Source organism: Calliphora vicina, chromosome 1 (assembly GCF_958450345.1).
Source record: "Calliphora vicina chromosome 1, idCalVici1.1, whole genome shotgun sequence".
NCBI lineage: Eukaryota > Metazoa > Arthropoda > Insecta > Diptera > Calliphoridae > Calliphora > Calliphora vicina.
In genome coordinates, this window is record NC_088780.1 from 123366363 (window position 1) to 123386194 (window position 19832).

The 19832-nt window shown below is 30.4% G+C and overlaps 1 protein-coding gene across 1 annotated transcript in view; it reads left to right on the top strand.

Moving 5' to 3' along the window:
* The window catches only part of naz (nazgul), an 85954-nt gene extending 75590 nt beyond the window's left edge, over positions 1–10364 (top strand). Inside the window, 4 exon segments of the mRNA XM_065502546.1 lie at positions 9710–9803; positions 9805–9860; positions 10207–10291; positions 10293–10364. Of these exon segments, the coding sequence (XP_065358618.1) occupies positions 9710–9803; positions 9805–9860; positions 10207–10291; positions 10293–10364 (307 nt within the window).
* The last annotated feature ends 9468 nt before the right edge of the window (positions 10365–19832 follow it).

Genomic DNA, 19832 nt, shown 5'->3' on the forward strand with positions numbered 1-19832 from the left:
TAGCAGACTACTTCGTGACTTGAATTTCGTCTGAACATTGCGCAAGAAAACTCAAAATCACTCAAATAAAGGCTAAGCTTAATAAAAAACTGTCAGTGTCTTTGAATGTAGGCAAATTGATGGAAAAAGGTTTTCTAGGACGCCCTTTTCGTTCTGCCCTCATAAATTGAAACAAACCAATTAAAGTTTATGAAGACATCGACTGGCCGGCTACTGGTTTAAAGCCAGCATAATTTTTCACTAAGAATTTATGCCTTAAAATCTGCCCCACAAACCTAAATCTTTACAAACGGATATTTAATAAAGAGATTCACACAAATATAGATACGAACACACACAAACACTCTAACATACACTAACTTTAGGAAATGGCATTTGTAATCAACAATGAACGAATGCTCTCTAATGCGCACACAAATCCTTACCATCATATTAGACACACACGTACAGCCACATTCACACAGATACAAAGATAATAATGATGAATGAGTGGGAACTTTTAAGAAGCAATAAACCCCTAATTACGTCCACTTTTTAATTGAGAATTTATTTCAATGTTTTCCGTTGGTACTTAACAACTTTAAAAGGAATACCTTGCCCCTGCCACACCAACAAACAGGCCAACAATAATAGTGAAGCCCCCTGCACCACCACCCACGAGAGCACTCAACCATTCCTGCTGCTGCTGCTGCTCATGTTACAATTACACTTAACGTCCTTACGGAAACAATAAACCCAGAGGATCACTGCTGGAGTACGCAAAAACAAAATTGTTTATAAACTGAAAATCTGGTGCTGAGTTGTTGTCTTTTTTGAAAAACTCACAAAAACAACAATAACAAAAAGTGCAAACATTACATTTTCAAAAATAAACACAAGAACAACAATGACAACAGCAAGCTTGAATGAACAATAAATTCAATTCTACAATATCTTTCCACCAGATGAGGTGGGTAAGAGAGCATTGGAAAGATGAATAAAAAATAAAAAAAACAAACTTAATGAATTTAATTATCCCTGCATGATGCTGCTGCTGTCGTGTCTTTGTGTCTTTGTTTGCACAAAAAATAAACGGCTGGAATATAAAGTTTAAGTAGCCATTTGTTGTTGTGATTAAGGACACTTGTTTTATGTTTCAAAGGACAATAGATTATTTTTAATATTCTTTTTTTAAATGCCTTTCGTATTCCACACACATCAGTTCAAAGTTTTTGTAACTATTCAAAAACTTATATCTAACCTTAGAATTTCTGAAAAATTGTCGCAATTTCTTTTATTAACTGTCCATGTTTGTTTAGAAAATGTTCGATATCTTTTTTTCCGTTTAAATACTTATTTATAAAGTTATTGGCGATTATAAATATGACCTATTTGGTTGCTTAGTGGGATGCGAGTGGGATATATAGCAAAATAAATGTTTTATAACTCAAGATCTACATCCCACTATATATCCCACTCGCATCCCACTACTAAGCAACCAAATAGGTATCAAAGGCATAAACCCAAGCTTTCTTTTGAGCAAAAACAAATTAAAAAAGGGCCCATTTTAAAAAAGTTAGATTTTGCAAAAAAAAGTCAAAAATTGCATATTTTGAGTTACAAAACATTTATTTTGATAGATATCCCACTCGCATCCCACTAAACGACTAAATAGGTCTTCAAGGAAAATATCTGAGCTTTCTGTTGAGCAAAAAAAAAAAATAAATAAAAAGAGGGCCCATTTCAAAAAAAAAGTCAACAACGTTTTTGATTTTGCAAAAAAAAGTCAATAATGGCATGTTTTGAGTTACAAAACATTCTCGTTTTATGCGGATTTTTTTACGCGGATTCTAATTTATGCGATTTTTAAATTAAATTTTTTTTTTTAATTTTAAAAGATTTTGAAATTTTAGATGGTTTTTAAAGCTTTTTTTTAATTCTTCATTTACATAACCGAGCCCTTAAGGGCTTTACCATTTCACCATTTTTCAGTTAAACCAATATTGCATCACTGATATAATGGTTATAGTTTGTTTTTTACAAAATCAAATTCTTAAATAGATTCAGATACGGAAAGAGAATTAATGATTCATCGCGGACTGACTGATCTGTTTTCCGGATATCAAGAGTTGCATAAGCAACTTAAAAATTCAAAATCGCAAAGTTTAATGACAAATTATTTTCAAGAAAAGCAGCAATTGAAGCTCCTAAAAATTCTTCGATTTCGTCCCCTATTCACTAGATTAATTCTAGTGATGAAAATTATATTTTAACATATGATGGCAATATGATTATATCATCTAGTGATAAAAGTGACGTTGAACCAATTCCAAAACGATGCAGACAATTATTCAGTGATTCAGATTAATCATGCATATTTACAGAATTAAAAAATGTGTTAGCTCATTTTCACTTTTTCTGTAATTAATGAATTAATATTATATTTTAGTTTATTTTTTTTAACGTATTTTGTTTTTATTGTTTAGGTATATTAAATAAATATATTTTTGTTGATTTTTTTATGCGATTTTGTTCTGATTTTTTAATTAAAATCTAAATTTATGCGGTTTTTCAGAATTTTGGAACGAATCATTAGTTTCTATATGCAGCTAGAGTATCGTTTTATGCGAATTCAATTTATGCGATTTTTTTTGGAACGCGTCTATCGCATAAAACGAGACCTGAGTGTATTTGGGACACATTTTGCTAAGAACAATAGGTAATAAGTTATATGGATGAGAAAAATCACATCTTTGGCCAAAATTGTCAAATTTTGACCCCCTCTAACTCCGAGAGTTCTTGACCGATCTTGTTGAAAAATTGGGTCCGACCTTGGTGCAAATTTCATCCCGATCGGAAGACATCGATTTTAAAAGTTGGTTCACTTGTCGTGAAATCCTCCATATGTAGATTGTCAAAATCGACCACCTCTGGTACAGCTGAAGGGAAATTATTTAACAAAGTTATTTTTTATAATTTAAATTATAAAATTATTTAATTTTACTAAAATATTAAGGTTTTCACCAATACCAAACACTTACATATATAAAAAGCTTATATTTACTCTTCAGAAGCTCCACAAACCATGCCCCCTTTCACAAATTTTAACGTGTTTTCATATATTGCATCAAGCTGGTCTTGAGTGATCAAGATTGGGTAACGTGATGGGCCTGATCGTACTCACAATTAAGTGTGCATTTGATCATACTTTTTCAAACAACGAACCAGTGATATCAAAAAAATTAATTTATAACAGTTGTTTTGTGACTTTAATAATAAAAATCCATCTAAAACAGTTATTTTTCAACGTAAAAATGAAAGTTCGCATGAAACTCTTAAAAAAATAGTTTTAAATAGCTGTCATAAAAAAAACTCATTTGAGGAGTATTTTTTTCCTTCAAAAAAAAAAAAAAACTCATTTGAGGAATTTTATTTTTGTTATCATAAAATAAAAGTTATTTGAAGAGTTTTATTTTTCCCGTCTGAAAATAAAACCCATTTTATGTAAATTGACACTGGTAAGATCATTACAATTTGTAAAGCCCTTGCATTGCAATTGAATAATTTTTTATTAAAATAAAATCAAGTGGGATTTTAATTTGTTAGTGGTTGATTCCTATTATCAAATTGTTGTGGTTTTTTTTTTCTTAAACAAATAAATTACTACAAACATTATATATCAGATAGACTCAATAAAGAAAGATACTGAAAAAAGTAGAAAATAAACGAAAAGAGTTTTCTGACGGAAAAAATAAAACTCCTCAAAGACTTTTATTTTATAACGGAAAAAATAAAAGTTCTCAAATGAGTTTTTTTCTGTCGGAAAAAATAAAAGTTCTCAAATAAGTTTTTTTATGACGGCTACTTTCAATTTTACGTTGAAAAATATTTTTTTTAATATCACCATAGATTCTGAAAGAACACGTTAACACAAATCTATTGGTATAAAACAGTATAGGTCTCCGTTGACATAGAGATTTTCTGGATAACCGTTATTTACGGTCCCTGGTAAAAACTGATCTTTATGAGCTATTTAGAGTACGACACGACACGTTCAGATTTTACCGTAGCTACAATTTTGCTAAATATTGTTAGTGAAAAATTACAAGACCCTGTAAGTTATTCTAAAAAAAGTGAAAAAAATGTTCTTCCCATATTTTTTCCAAACAATTTAAACAAAATTTGTTTGATGGACTCTTAGCTATATTATTGCCAGATATAGTTAAACGGTATCACCAAGTCTGAATTATCTTTTGGCCAAAAACTGATATCACCTTTTTCTGAGGGCCCACTGATTTTCAAAATTTTTGGAGTCCCAAAAAAAAAAAATTAGTCACCAAAATCGCTAAACTGACTATAGGGTTTTACTTTGCTGAATTAGATAAGATAAAAAATACTATAATATAAATTAAAAAATACGTTGTCCGATACCGATAACTAACACTGAATATGGATATTTTAGTGTTTATACCAATGTGCTATCTATAATTCTCCTCATATTTAGATGGAGGGTATTTAAGATTCGGCATAGCCGAATATAGTACTCTAACATGCTTTCAAATACATTGGACAGTAAAAGAAATTCCTCGTCTTCGCCAAAAAATAGACATCTCCTTGTTGAAAAAAATTCGACTTTTCTAAGTATTTGCTTTTTTAATGACAGAATTAATGAATTGAAAATGGAGTATTTCCTTCTGCTCCTGCTCCTGCTTAACAACAATTATGAATATCAAAGTACAAACAATTGTTTAAACAGTTGTTTAGTTGTTATTTTGTGTTTAGCTTGATGCTGTTGTCGATGTTGAAGTCTTTGTTGTTAAGAGATTATCCCAATTTAATTAGTTGCCAAACCATTGAAATTCTTAATTGCCAAACTTTAATATTATACTCAGTCGGTCAGTCACTTCTTCACAGCTTGTACTCATCTGTATTCCCTATAAGACCAATCTTCTTCTGGCCCTCACTCTAATACACTTTTCCTTTTATTTTTTATTTGTTGGGCCCCAAGCAAGGAAGAGAAAGTTATTTGTGTTAGTGAGTGAATGTAAGTGCGAGTGTGTGTCTGTTGTAGAGTTTTAACAGCAGCATTCATTTCAAAACCCAGTTGTCCAAATCGTGGTAGACGTTGATCTAAAAGACATGTTTGCTAAGGTGGACCTTATTTTTTTTATTTTCGATTTTTCAAAAATTTGGACAAAAGTTTGAGCTCGGTCGGTTAAATATTGGAGTGGCACACGAGGGTTAAAGTTCGTCAGAACATTTATAAGAGGGAAAAATGCAGTTTTTTCAGTTTTTGTAAAAATTGTGCCATTATATAATTATATTTGCAATTTAATATAAAAGAATCGAAATGTGTACGTAATTGTCGTTGTAATGAGATATAAAACACAAAAATTGGTTAAATAGTTTTAAAGTTGTTAAAAATTCCTCAGGCCATTAATGTGTCTCAGGCCACTGGATCAGGAAATGTATGAACAAAATTAACATATTTTGAGAAATATTAAAATAAAAGCTAATTTTTACTTAAAATATATCCATATTTACTTGTATATGAGTTTTTGTCATCGTAAGATAATGTTACCCCCTGTCTATACTTGACAAATTTTTATCATGATAAACGTCAAAATGGTTGTCAAGATAAAAAATTATCAGGTATAGTCCCCATTTATTAGTATTATTGCTTCGTTATGACAAAATTGTTAGTGCTTTTGCTAAGACAACTTTGTCTTGACAACAAATGGCATTTATTGTTATGATAAATATTTGTCAAGTATAGACCGGGGTTAACCTATTCGAAGGTATGACCAAACAAATTTATTTTTTTTAGTTAATGTTTCAAAACTCCATTTACAAAATTTTAAAAATTTTGTTAAACAAATTTCAGAATTTTTTGATCATCACATAGGGATTTATTGAGAATATATGTAAAAGGGAATAAAAATATGAAACAAAGATGTGCATACCTCCTACAGCTTTTCCGTACCTGCGACTTAAATTTTGCGATTTTCGGGAAAAACTAATTTTTTGGCCATATTTTGGTGAATGAGCCCAATTTCCTTACTGTTATTAATTTTAAGTAAAATCTGTTCTGAATATTATAGGCCAGATATAATATTTTTTAACCGATCGAGCTCAAACTTTTGACAAAATTTTTTTTATCCTAACCTAACACAAAACTGTCTTTCGTTTTTGAAACAGATGAGTTTTAAATTTTTCCATACATTGAACTCATTATGTCCCTCAGGAGATATTTTAGAAGGACTTTGCGTCTCCTTCTTAAAACCTTCATACACATTCAAAATTGCAAACAAACATTTACATATTTAAAATCCAAACATGCTTGGTTTTGCAATTATTCCTATATGCTGTCTCTTATAATATCATTTATTTTGCTGTCTTTATTATAAACCGTTACATGAAACCAGAAGAAGGAACAAAATTTCTAAAAAAAATTTAGTGTTTTATAACATTTGATGTTGTGACGCTCGCGTAAAATAGTGTTTTATATATAAAACTACAAACCTGATACTGTAAAGTCTATTCTTTAGTTTTTATACTGAATTCATTAACATTTTCCCTAATAGCCTTCTTTAAAGTCTTGCGTCAGCAGACCCTCCTATATAGACATTCTGTAAGGCATTGCGCGGAAGGTCTCCTTACAGACCTTCAATGGAGGCAGCACCTTCTAATATTACCTTCTATTAGTGCTGTAACAGAAGCGAGTATGCAAGATCTTGGCTCTCAATGTCACGCTGTGTGAAATTATAACGATTTTGCAATGCGGCTGTGTGTCCTTGTGATTGCAAAATAAGGCCTTTAGGAAGGCCCCTTTTCTGCATCTTTTTCCCGCTTAGTGGTCTTCCACGATTTATGGCTGGCATGTATTATATCAATTGATGAACAGATGAAAGACAATGTATGGAATGTTGTCATATATCTAACATTATTAAGGACTAGATGAGCAACACTGTCTTCAATGTGGTCTTCTGTCAACCTTTAGCAGAACTTTTCATTGTTAATGTGTGAACGACAAACTGATCGTCATTGTCACTCTTTAAGTCGTCCACGATTTTTCCGACATTTGTAAGAAAATGTCGCAGAATAGACTTTGTTGGGCACTTATCATTGTTGATGTCTTGAAGGCGTGACCAACTGGGTAATTTTACCCTGACCTCAATTGTGTGTGTGTGTGTGTTTGGGCATGAGAATGTATGTGTTCATGTCCTTGTTCACTTTGTTGTAGCGCAATCTACTTACAATTTATATTGTGTTAAGTAAGTGAAACGAGAAAATATTTGTAGCATCAATACGACCAAGTACTTGCTGCTGTTGTACGTGCATGTATTTCAACAGATGGGAACAAACGGTGGTGCTACTTATGTAACCTAATTTTTATTTCATTTCTTTTGAAAGATCACATGATGATTTTTATTGGATTTATATCTTAAAAAGTGTTGGTCATTGTTCCCATCTTTCTGGCAACATTTGGATTCCTAGCCAAACGAACTGCTCATCTTTTGAGGTCAAGAACGAATCAAGACAATAACGGATACTCTGTTCCAAAGTGAAGCGTATCCCAAAGAGGCCGTTCTGCATCGATCGAAACAAATAGTAGTCGGACGGGACACGCTCTGCACTATAAAGCGGGTGAGACTAAACATCACAACCACTTTTTTTAAATACTTTTTAGCATGTGGTCGAGCATTGTCATGATGGAATATTACGGTTTTATGTCTGGCCGCTTCAAACGAAAAAGTTGCCTTCGGTCTGGCCATATTTCAGCAACTCATGATAGGCCCACCAAATACAGAGCATTACCTTAGCGTCATGAATATTTGGCTTTTTCTTTTATAGTGTTAAAGCAGCATTTCGGGCATGCAAAATCGTGTTTCAAGGTCTCTGGGCTTCAATACGTAAGCTCCGATACGTAAGCTACCTGCGCCATCTAAGTTTCACGGCGGCGGGTGACTCCGAAAAAGGTCGGCGGCTGCGGCTAGCCAGCTGTCAGCCGACTAAAGAGTAAATACTCTAATTCTAAATAATTAAAAATTTAAAAAGTGAAATTCTGAAACTTTTATGAAATTACTAAGGAACTTTTATGATAAAAGGTCCTTAGTAATTTCATAAAAGTAGTAATCGTTCGGCCTAAGTCGGCTATTTGCAAACCGACTTAGGCCGAACAAATTCGACGGCGGCGGCTTTGAAAATTTATCGGCGTCTCGGCTCAGCCGGCTTACAGCCGTTCGGCGCAGGTCTCTGGTAAGCTCTCTGCTTTTGCAAGCACCTGTTGAGTTTGACAACAATCTTCATGGATAAAATCACCACTTCGGAACCGCACAAACCTTTTCTCGCACTTTACAACCGATGGAACACATTCTCCATAAGCTTTGGTGAGCAATCAGTGTGCTTCAGCACAACTTCCCGCATATGACGAATTTTTTGAAACAAAATTCCACATTTTCGAAGCATAAAAATACTTTGTTGTTTACTCTATAAATTTCACTAACTAAGTGAGAATTGAAGACAAAAACCTCCTTCAAAGTATAAAAATGAATCCCGAATTTTTAAGTTACACACCCAATATATTTTATTTGAAAAATATAACACCCAATGCCTGATTTCTATTTTTTTAAAATCATTTTCAGATTTTTTCTGAAAGAAATAAAAAATAAAAATCTGAAATATTTTATTTTTCTAAGCAATAAAATAAAAGTGAAATTTAATTTTTTTAATTTTGATTTATAATTACATAAAACTCGTGACAGTTACGGTGTCTGTCATAGAGACGAGACGTAATTGTAATCAAAAACCTAACTCTAGCCACAAAAAAATACATGCTAGACAATGTATTTTGTTATTGTATCGAACTGTTCTATTTTCTTGTGGTATTAAAAAAAACAGAAGTTCTATTTTGGACTTTAAATTTAAGCTTTAAAATTTCTTTTGTGGTTAGGCTGATTTTTTTTTGTTAAATTTCTGAATATTTTTTTCGAATTTAATAGAAGAAGTATTTGACCATTCAATACATTATTAAACTTATTTTGTAATGGATTTGAATTAAAGAAAATTTTAATGATTCAATAAGGAATTAATTCTATAAAGAATTCATTTTCAGAAGAATGAGTTCAATACATTTGACAAAGAATTATGCCTATGAATTAATGCATAATGAATGGATTAAATGTTTTTGAGATTCATAATTTGATTTTATGATTTTTTTGTTATCAAGTTATAATGGGTTATAAATTAAGTCAGGCAAAAAAAAACGGAAATAATCCAAATTAGCGTAACCGTTTCGAATCTGCAGATAATCTCGTAAATTCGTTTGGCAAATATTAAGATATTTGCCTTCATTAAATCGCTTGTGCCTTAGTTTGGCCATCTCTAACTAAATGTGCCACATATAACGCTATTCGTTGTTGCTCCGACTGGCTGGCTGACAGTCTAACTGCTGTTTTTTGGTACAACAAAAAGAAATACCGCATTTCCTTATTTAACCTAAAAATGTTCCTACATTTCCGTTTAAACATTTATGCAACATTCTACTTTATTACTTACTATTGCTACTGCTGTTGCTGTACGAATATTTAAACTAAAATATCCGAAATTGTGTTCTTTCTCTGCAAATCTCTGGCTGTTCGATGACTCTTCTTCCATTCATCCTTCCGCTGTTCAACAAATAAAACACCACCAACAACAACAACAAAAGTAATAACATCTACAACAATAGTTCACCACTTATGTCGGCCATTTGTGTTAAATTGATGACTTATCCATGGTTGTGGCTGTTCATGAAAAATCCCTACGAGGGTGCACAATGTGCCTAACATACGTTTGGCAACGGATCCACAATTGAAACATGTAACCGGCGAATATTTCAAGTGAGTTTTTATCCCCTTTCCTTTTTTTTTTTTTTTTGATTTATTAATTTTCATTTTCTATGCTGTTTTACTTTCTATTTGTTCTTAATTCTTTGGCTCTACACTGAGTTAGGCAAAGAGTGCACAAAGTGGCTTCAATAACTTTTTTAGTGGCACATTCTTCACAAATCGTTTGGTTGAATGTACGAGTAAGTGTATTTGCACTTACACACGTTCGTACATGTTGGCCCAAAGTTTTTGCCCAAAAACCATATTTCATAATTTTCTCTTTATTTCATTGTCTGTAACCCACCACCCCTTTAACTCAACTTTGTTTTTCCTCAATATTTCTTGCTAAACTTCGCTGTGATTGCGAAATGGCTGCCACTTCAGAATTAGGCCAGGACAATGAATTGTTTAAGAAATTATACATGCAAACCATACATTTTCTCTAAAAAGAAAAATTTAACAAAATTGGAAATTGATAAAGAGCCACACACTCCAGATGACGAGGTAGAGCTGTAGAAGTGGATGTTACAATTAAAAATAAATTACAATAGAACAACTGGAGTGTTGAGGATGGGGGAAATTGGTTTCGCTGAATAACTAACTGTTTGGCAGATTTCATTTGATTTGCCATTTGCCAGCCATAAACCAACAAAAAAAACTTTGAATTTAATTAAAATAATCATCTTTAAAGATTTTATAAACTGTGTTTTTTACTTTTTGTATTGCAAACATTTTATGGAAATAATAAATTATTCACAGAAAATTTATTGTTTTATGTTGTAAGTGTTTTTTCAATTAGCCTGATATCTGTAGTAGTAACTGGGGGAAACTTTAACATTTTTACCCCCAGTAACACGAAGTCTGGTTATGTTTTAACTAATAGTTATACTGACAGTTTTCATACAAAAATAATTTTAACCGACTGTATAACTATTAATTAAGGCATAACCAGGCTTCGTGTTAATGGGGGTTAATGAGAAAAACTTATAAATCATTTAATATCCCATTCCACCATGCTCTAATTGATACATGTAACTTGCAGCCCCAGTTGCATATCCGAGATATTAAGTTCGATCACGTTTAATAAAGAGATCACAAATTGTCATTTCAGAAGTTTCTTAATAAGTACAATAAAGTTCGTATAAACTTTATTTTCGATGATTGGAAAATCCTCGTGACATGGAAAACCATATCTTGGTTTTCTAGCATGTCATGCTAGAATGCTTACTCTCTGACTTCTGGCAATGCAACAAAGATCAATAAATTTTATGTAATCTCTTTAAAGTACTGCTGTAAAAACTGTTCGTTGATACTGCGATGATCGGTGTTAAAAAAGTCATATGGGAAACGTATTTTTTAGCTTATTTGTATACCCTTAGAGTGGTCAAACCGGTTTTCGAATTATTCGAAAAACCGCTTTTTCCAATTTTCCGGTTTTTTCAAAATGCCGGTTTTCGAGTTATTCGACAAACCGGGTTTTTTGTCTCGAATTATTCAAAATCGAATAATTTGTTAGTGTTATATTTAAATTAAAAAACCAATGTAAAAAAACTTTGGCAGATAGAAGTCAGAAAATATATCGATCTAAAAATAATCCGCTAGTTTTTTAACTGTAATGAATTCACCTTATTATACAGTATGCAGAAAAACTTTTTAATAGAGTTTTTGAAAATTTTAAACAGTCAGAACTAAATGAAAGTTCATCTGATTTGGAATATGTTGAAAGTGACTCGAAAAATTTAGAAGCTCAGCTCAGTTTAACATTAAGATGTTTAAAATACATGAAAGATCTAATATTGTAACAACTAGCTACTTAAAAAAAGATTTTGATTATTTGGAAAAATTTTCAAAAAGTTAAACAGTTAATCCCACTTATACTGAACGTGTTATTTCTGTTTATTTTTTAATCAAAAATAAATTTAAAGTTATGTTAAATAAATTAAGGTTATGTTAACTTAATTTTTAAAAGACTGAATGAACGATTTTTTAATTAGTTTTAATAAATAAAGGTATTTAAGCTTAATTTATACTTGAATTCATAATTTGAGAGAAAAAACCGAAAACCGGTTTTTAAAATTTGCGCTTTTTCGAATTATTCGAAAGCCGGTTTTTTGTATATGTCGAATATTTGATCACTCTATATACCCTACACCACTATATTGTGAATAATAATGCATTTGTGCTGCTGATAGGAACACCCAAAAATATTAGTCTAACACCCAGTTAGACTTTCACTTTCTGAGTCGATTAAACAATGTCCGTCCGTCTGGCTGTCCGTGTAAACCATGCGATCAAATTTGGAACATGCTCTTTTTTCGGCCAAAGCCAAACTTTAAAAAGCTAAAAAAAAAAGTTGTCGAGTAATTATGACCCAATAAACTCAGAACAGCCATCAAAAACTAATTTGCAAATTAAGTTTAGGAACCAGGTGCAAAAAGGTGAAGAGTGTCTCAGGGCATTGTTGCCGGTTTAGGTGTAAAAAAACAATAATTAGGATACGATTTTATTGAAAAACTAATTAAAAAGAACTAATAAAAAATATTTCGAATAGATCGGGCGACTAAAAGTTAGTAAAACTTTGATTTTTTTTTAAAAAATGATACACAAAATTTCACGTGCTAAAATTATGACATCACTCACAAAACAATAGACAGAACAAAAACTAAAAGTCAGAATGCATTTCGACATTCGAGGGAAATGTTAACAAATCTGTAACTACACGGAAAAAATTATATTTCAATTCAAACATTTATCCCATATTGAACTGGTTGCAATTATTTCATATTAAATCAAGTATTCATTTGCTCAAAAACAAAATTTCTTGATATTTTCTATTGAATTTTTGAGTTTTGAATTTGATTATTTTGACAATTGAATATACAATTTTCGTTATTGGTTGAATTTCAAATACAAAACTTTTGTAATTGAAACACAAAAAATAACAAAAATGTGTTTTCAATTACGAAAATTATCTATGCAATAATTTTTGTATTTGAAATTCAACCAATAGCGAAAATTGTATATTCAATTGTCAAAATAATCAAATTCAAAACTCAAAATTCAATAGAAAATATCAGGGCACACTTAGAAAGGTGACTGCGATGAAACAGCTGATTATTTTTTTTATCCAGTTTGAATTGTCAATTCACTTGTGGTTGTTGTGGCGAAAAATACAACAAACCCAAAAGCAAAAAACAACAACAGGCAACTACTTACCTACTTTTTAACAAAAACAAAATACCTGTTGTTTTTGTATTGTTGTAGTGATGCAGTCACCTTTCTAAGTGTGCCCTGGAAAATATCAAGAAATTTTGTTTCTGAGCAAATGAATACTTGATTTAATTATGAAATAATTGAAACCAGTTCAATATGTGACAAATATTTGAATTGAAACGGTTTAAGAAATAGTTTTTTCTGTGTAAAGTCACAGTTAAATTTAAAAAAAAATATAATTACTTTTTGAGATAATTGGTGTTTTGTAATGCATGCCTTGAGGCGCTCTTGCGGGTTAGAGGGTTAACGAGCATAAAATTCATATAGACATAAATCTAGAGATGCCAAACGGGGAATCCCGTTACCGAAAATTCCGGGGTTTTTTAATTTTAAATCCCGGGATTTTCCAAATCCCATTTTTATAAATAAATAGGGGAAATTGACATTTTTGTGTGCCTTTTCATGCCCGAATATCGCAGAGTGATGATGTTCAGCAAAGTTATTAAGCTCAACACCTGCTGCAACATAGTTAATAAAGGAAAGCGGTATTTTTTTGGTTTTCCTTGAGTGGGGCTCTGGAAAATCAATTCTTCACCTTTTTTTTTGTAAGTTATCTAACAAAACTCAATTTAAATCCTCTTCAAACGACGATTTGCAATAGATTTGAATTGAAGAAAAATCTAATCATTCAATACATTTTTAAAGCTATTTCTAGTGGATTTGAATTAAAGAAAATTTCAATGATTCCATAAGAAATTTATTCTAAAAAGAATGAATTCTTAAAGGAATGAATTTAATACATTGGAAGCAGAGATCGAAAATAACTCGTCCATATATCAAAAAACCCAAATTGTGATTTATATTTTTGTGATAAAAATAAATCACTGAAAATAACAGTTATAACATAATTTCTATTTAAATGTTTTGGAATGACCTTTATTTGTTTTTGTTGTTTTTTAATTCGTTCTTTTCTTAATAACTGTTACTTTCTCTTTTATTTACATACAATAACATATTATTAGTAATTGTTAACAAATTATGGAAATAATATGATAAGTATGAAGTTATGAAGTCTGAGTAACAGAAATGAGATTTTTTTTTGGAAATTGTTATTAATCTTTTGTCACAAGCTGACCTTTACGAAAAAAATTAATTATAAATCACTCATCCAGATTATTTGTGTTTGTTTCTTTTCTGTTTCTCTCAACCCCAAACCTAAAATGTTCTCGAATAAATCACTCTCTCAGTGATATATCACAAAAAATTACTTTTAAATGGCTGCGAATGAGAATTTACCATTGAAATAAAAGTGAACCCGTTATTTTCGGTCTCTGATTGGAAGTACAAAGGAATTCAGCCTATGAATTAATTCATAATGAATTCACTGACAGAATATTTAAGAGCTAAAATTTATTTTAATTTCGAAAATGGAATTAACAATTAATTCTTTCTTAAATTTGTATCAAAGAAACATACATTTAAAACTGTTTTGCAAGTGATTTCTTTTTTAAACATTATTTTTCTAACTGAAAATAAGTGGCAATATTTAATACTAGGATTTGTGGACAAGTTTTTTTTAGACTTTCTTTGTAGAATTTCTTATTAAATTATAAAATTTTCATCATCGTTTTCAATAAATTAAATGAAGTTAATTACAATTAGGGTTATTGCAGATCGATTTGTAATTTGTACAGTGCAAAATAATTTCATAGTGAAAACAATTTATAAGTTAACTTAAATATTTAGAAAACTTCACTGGCTTCAAAGGTAAGTTAAAGAATCAAGTTGATTACCAAATTTCTCAATTGTACCTTAGTTTTGATGTGCGGTAATAAGCCAATAGTAAAAGGACTAAACATTCAAAGTTTGCATTGCTCAAAAAGCCACTTGATTAAGCCGACCTGTGAATACCACCAATTGGTATTGCTGGATAATAAGTTTTTCATTGCCATTTATTATTATGATTCTTTAAATGAAACTTCTTTATCAGGCCAAAAACTAATAATGATTAGAAATTTCTTGCCAAAAAACATATAAAAACTAATTTTAATTGCATTAAATTCAATATTGTTGCAACAAACAATTCACAATCTCTTCAAAATTCAAAAAAGAAAAGCTGCCAAGATAAGCATACAAATTTAAAGTAGATAAAAAATCCGTAATATTTTGTAATACATATTGTAATGATTGATTGGCACATTAATACACGTACAAGAACATTTTGCTCATTTTTTGGAAAAACTGTAATAACTGCAAAAACTAATAAAACGATCTTTACAAAATTTGGTTTTGTAATATTTACTTATACATACTAGCATAACCCGGTGCACTTCGCTACCCTAGTAAAATTAAAAACGTAAGAATGGATTTCTGATAAAACCTAACTACACATACATACAATATATTGAGAATCTCTCAATTACAGTTCACTTGATATTCGAAAATAACTAACTAATTCGGTATGGGAGATACCACTCCACTGCTCTGATCCCACCCATTTTTTTTTAATTTCAAGCTTTAGAGGGAGGGGTCATTCCTACTAAGCCGATCATGCTTAGCTAAACTTCGAACAGGAATCAGAAATAAATTCGTTTTTAGCTAACCTCCGTAGAATGGTAATAAATTGATTGATACAGAGTTTAAATACTTTAATATCTATTAATATTATGATATAAAACTAGGGTTTGGCGTCCGGGAATTCCCGCCCGGGAAATCCCTGGATTTCCCGTAAAATTATTGTCGGGAATTCCCGGGAAATTTAAATTTTTTTCCCGGGAAAAACGGGAAATTTAAAATACTTTAATATATTTAAATATGACATCTCTGCTTGATGAATGGCTTGTTCCAAATATTAGTGGAGGTTTTAAACACCATTAAGAATACAGTAGAAGCATTAAGCCGAAATGAAACCATTTTTCTGATAGGTGATGCTATAATGAACACACTTTATGAACAGCAATTATCTAAAAATTCTACGATTTCTCAAAAAAAGGTTCATTCAATTAAATTAAACCTAAAAACTTCAACATTATAAGATAAATTATAATATAAAAACACAATGTTAAAAATTTATGGACAGCAAATGTATGAACGTCTATTTGACCACAATGTTCCCTCATCTGTTCAAAGCGTTGATGATGAGGTTTCCGAAATACAAATGGAGCAACCAATTAGGATATTCAATCAATATTGAAAAGGAAAGCCCTAAACATTTAAAATCAAATGCTGAAAGTTTCAAGCGGGAATTAGATTTATTTGAAGCAAGTAACAATCGGAGAATACATTTTGATTGTCTTTATAATGCTTTAATAACGATAAAGCCAACACATGTTAAAAGCGAAAGAGTTTTCTTGTCGAATAACTTATTGAATGCATTAGTAATTTTGACAAATAAATTTTTTAAAAAATTAGTTCTATGACGGACATATAACATTATTTTTATGATATAATATCGGTATTCAAAATGTAGAGTACTTTCTATAGCAAAGTAGCAAAAGAGTTTAGCAGAAAACAAAATACATTAGAACTACTGTTTTACTGCTTTACTCTTTTTAAACTATATGAGGTAATTTTGAATTTCATATTTTTGTTTTGAAATGAATTTAATTTTATTTTAAAATATATATATTTTATATAAAAAAAAATATTACAGAAAAATCAAAAGAAAGAATCTAAAAAGTGCATTAAAAATCCCATAAACATATTAATCGACATCGAATTATAAAGATACGTTCACAATTTATAAAATTTTGTGACACTTAATTGCTCTTTTACTCTACTATATCATGAATACCTCTAATATTTAATTTTATAGTAACAAGTGATCTCCAAATATTTTAACAAACTTATTTTGGTTTTATGTGGGTACAATTGAATTGTAATGTATTGTTTTTCTTTTTTTTTAATAAAATGACACAATTTTATAAAATAATTTTCTTCTTTATTTATTTTTCTAGTTTTCCCGTTTCCCGGGAAATTAAATTATCCGGGAAACCCCAAACCCTATATAAAACTTATTTCCGTTGAATTTTATATGAATAACGACATATTTAAGAGATTTATCAGGGCTACACCTTTACTCAGGGTCTGTGTGAAATCATGGAACGATTTTGAATGCAAACGGTAATTTGCACACAAGGTTAACATGGAAAGCACAGACCACACAGACGGACAAACGGACATCGCTAAATCGAATCAGAAAGCTATTCGGAGTAAAAAGGTATAACCACTTTAGGGTGTTATACTTATGTGGGTGTTTGACTTATATTTTTAAGCATTAGAAGGGGGACCATAAGCCATAGGGACATTTCAGCCAACAGAGTAATCGATTTTGTTACATTACCCATTTTTGTTTTCCTTTATCGATCCCTCAAAGTTTGTCAGTTTAATTTTACATATTTTTCGTGAAATCCGTGAAAATATTGTTTGTGCGAAATTTTTGAAAAATTTTGTGATTCAAAAAATATATTGGTTGATGTCATAACATCACAGTGAACAATAAGGGACAATATTATTTATTTTTATAAATTAATTGGGCCTAATTAGCCATAATATTCCTGGTGGGTTGGTATTGTTGTATGATGGCCAAAACTAACTGATCTTCCAGGAACTTCCTAACTAACTTTTTATACTCTACACCACCATAATATGAGGGTATAATGAGTATGTGCTGATGTTTTTAACGCCCAAAAATATTAGTCTAACATACCTATCGACTAGGGTATTCATTCGACTAATGATCGTTCGATTAATCGAATAATTTCTTACGAATAATTATTCGAACAATTTAAAAATGGCCATTTTCGAATAACGAATAATTCGAACAATTTTATGTAGAATAATCGAATAAAACGAATAAATGTTCGTATATATTTAAATTTATTAAATTGCTTAAAGTTTTTCATAATTTCAAATTTAAATAAGTAATAATGACTCACAAAAATTGTATTGTTTCGGAAATTCGACAAATAACTAAAGCAAAGGGACTTTCGATCACTGTAGATGAGTGCTCCGATAGTTCCTTCTATAAATATATAAATATTACTGCAAGAAGTTACAATTCTAAAAACAAATCTTTCAAAATGTTTAACTTAGGACTTGAACCAATGAAAATAAAAGGTACGGAATAAAATATTTGTTATTTAGCTGGCGAAATATTGGAAGAATCGCAATTAATAATCAAAATATTAACTTAGATTAAAGTGAAGTTGAATGTGATGGATAATGTGATTTTGAAACGGTCGTCGAAAGTGATATTGAGGTGACATTTATAATGATTACATTGAAATAGATAAAGGCCATGATCTTAAAATGTATACATATAGTGATGTTATTAACCGCGTACGTAAGTGTTGCAAAATATTTAATAAAACGAATGATAAACACAAATATTGCAAACTAACGTTTTGTTGCAAGAAAAGCATGGAGTTCGTCTTATACATGATTTTGAACATCTTTGCCATGCTGACAATGATATCAAACATTGGACAGATTCCCTTTATTGTGTAATTCCCCAAGACCACTTTATTAAGCAAAGATTCGGCATCGTTGATAGAGCTTGATGTATAATACAGTTTGTTATTAATAATTTAGAAATAGTGAATAATTAATTTACTAAAGAATTAGTTACTCAAATTAAAAGTCGAATTAATGAACGACATAAAAAAGTTTTTAATACAATTATATTGTATTTGAATTCAGGATCATGTCCATCTAGCTCAATTTTTTAAAGCATACCTCCAAAACGGAAAGTTAAAGGTTTGCTAGTCAATTGTTTTGCAGATTGTTCGGGAGTTAATCTGATCAGAATATTTCGGTTGAAAATTTAATGATGGACTTTGTTTTCGAATGATGCAAAAACGATTTGAAAACGACAAAAGGTGTGATGTGTTTGTTTGAATCATTTTGTCATATTAGTTTCAAATTCGAATTTGTTTAAAAGGAAATTTATCGAAATTAAATTTTCACACTTATTAAGGTTAACAAATGGAGAGTTGCTTATTTTGTTGTTTTTTTGTTATAAAACTGATACGGAATGAAACAAAAATTTAATATGAAATCAATAGAAATTCATCACACCTAAATCGTTTTTGAAATTGATTTCAGTTTTGAAAACGATCGTTTTTCATCACATGCCTGATTATCAATACTTGAATTGTTAATTATAACGTTACTTTTTGGTTTTCTTTAACAAAAAAATATTAAAAAACCGACATCAAAACTTCATTCTTTACTTTTTTTAAAAAAATTAAATTATTCGAATAATTCGATTAATTTTAAACGTGTGATCGAATTATTCGAACAAGTTAAAATCTCTTATTCGAATTATTCGTTTTATTCGAACAAGAGAAAAGTCAAATAATTCGAATACCCTACTATCGACTCAGAATCGCATACTGAGTTGATTAAACGATGTTCGTCCGTGCGCCCGTCTAGCAATTTTGAAGATATTTCGATCAAATTTGATACATACATTTGTTTCAGCCCATGGACGAAACCTATACGAAATTGTAAGATGATCGGCACATAATTAATCATAGCTCCCATATAAAGAACTCTTCCGAAAATCACTTTAACGAGCATAAATCTCTTAAAAATGTTGGTATCCACAACATAATTTCATAGCCATCGTTCCATAACTGTTTATATCTCTCATATACAATTCTGCAGGGAGGGGTGGCACAGATTTTGGTGTAAAAAAGTAAGTTTTTCAAACACTTAATTTCAAAAATCAAATGATGCAGTTTTGTAGAGAAATGTTTAAAGATGAAA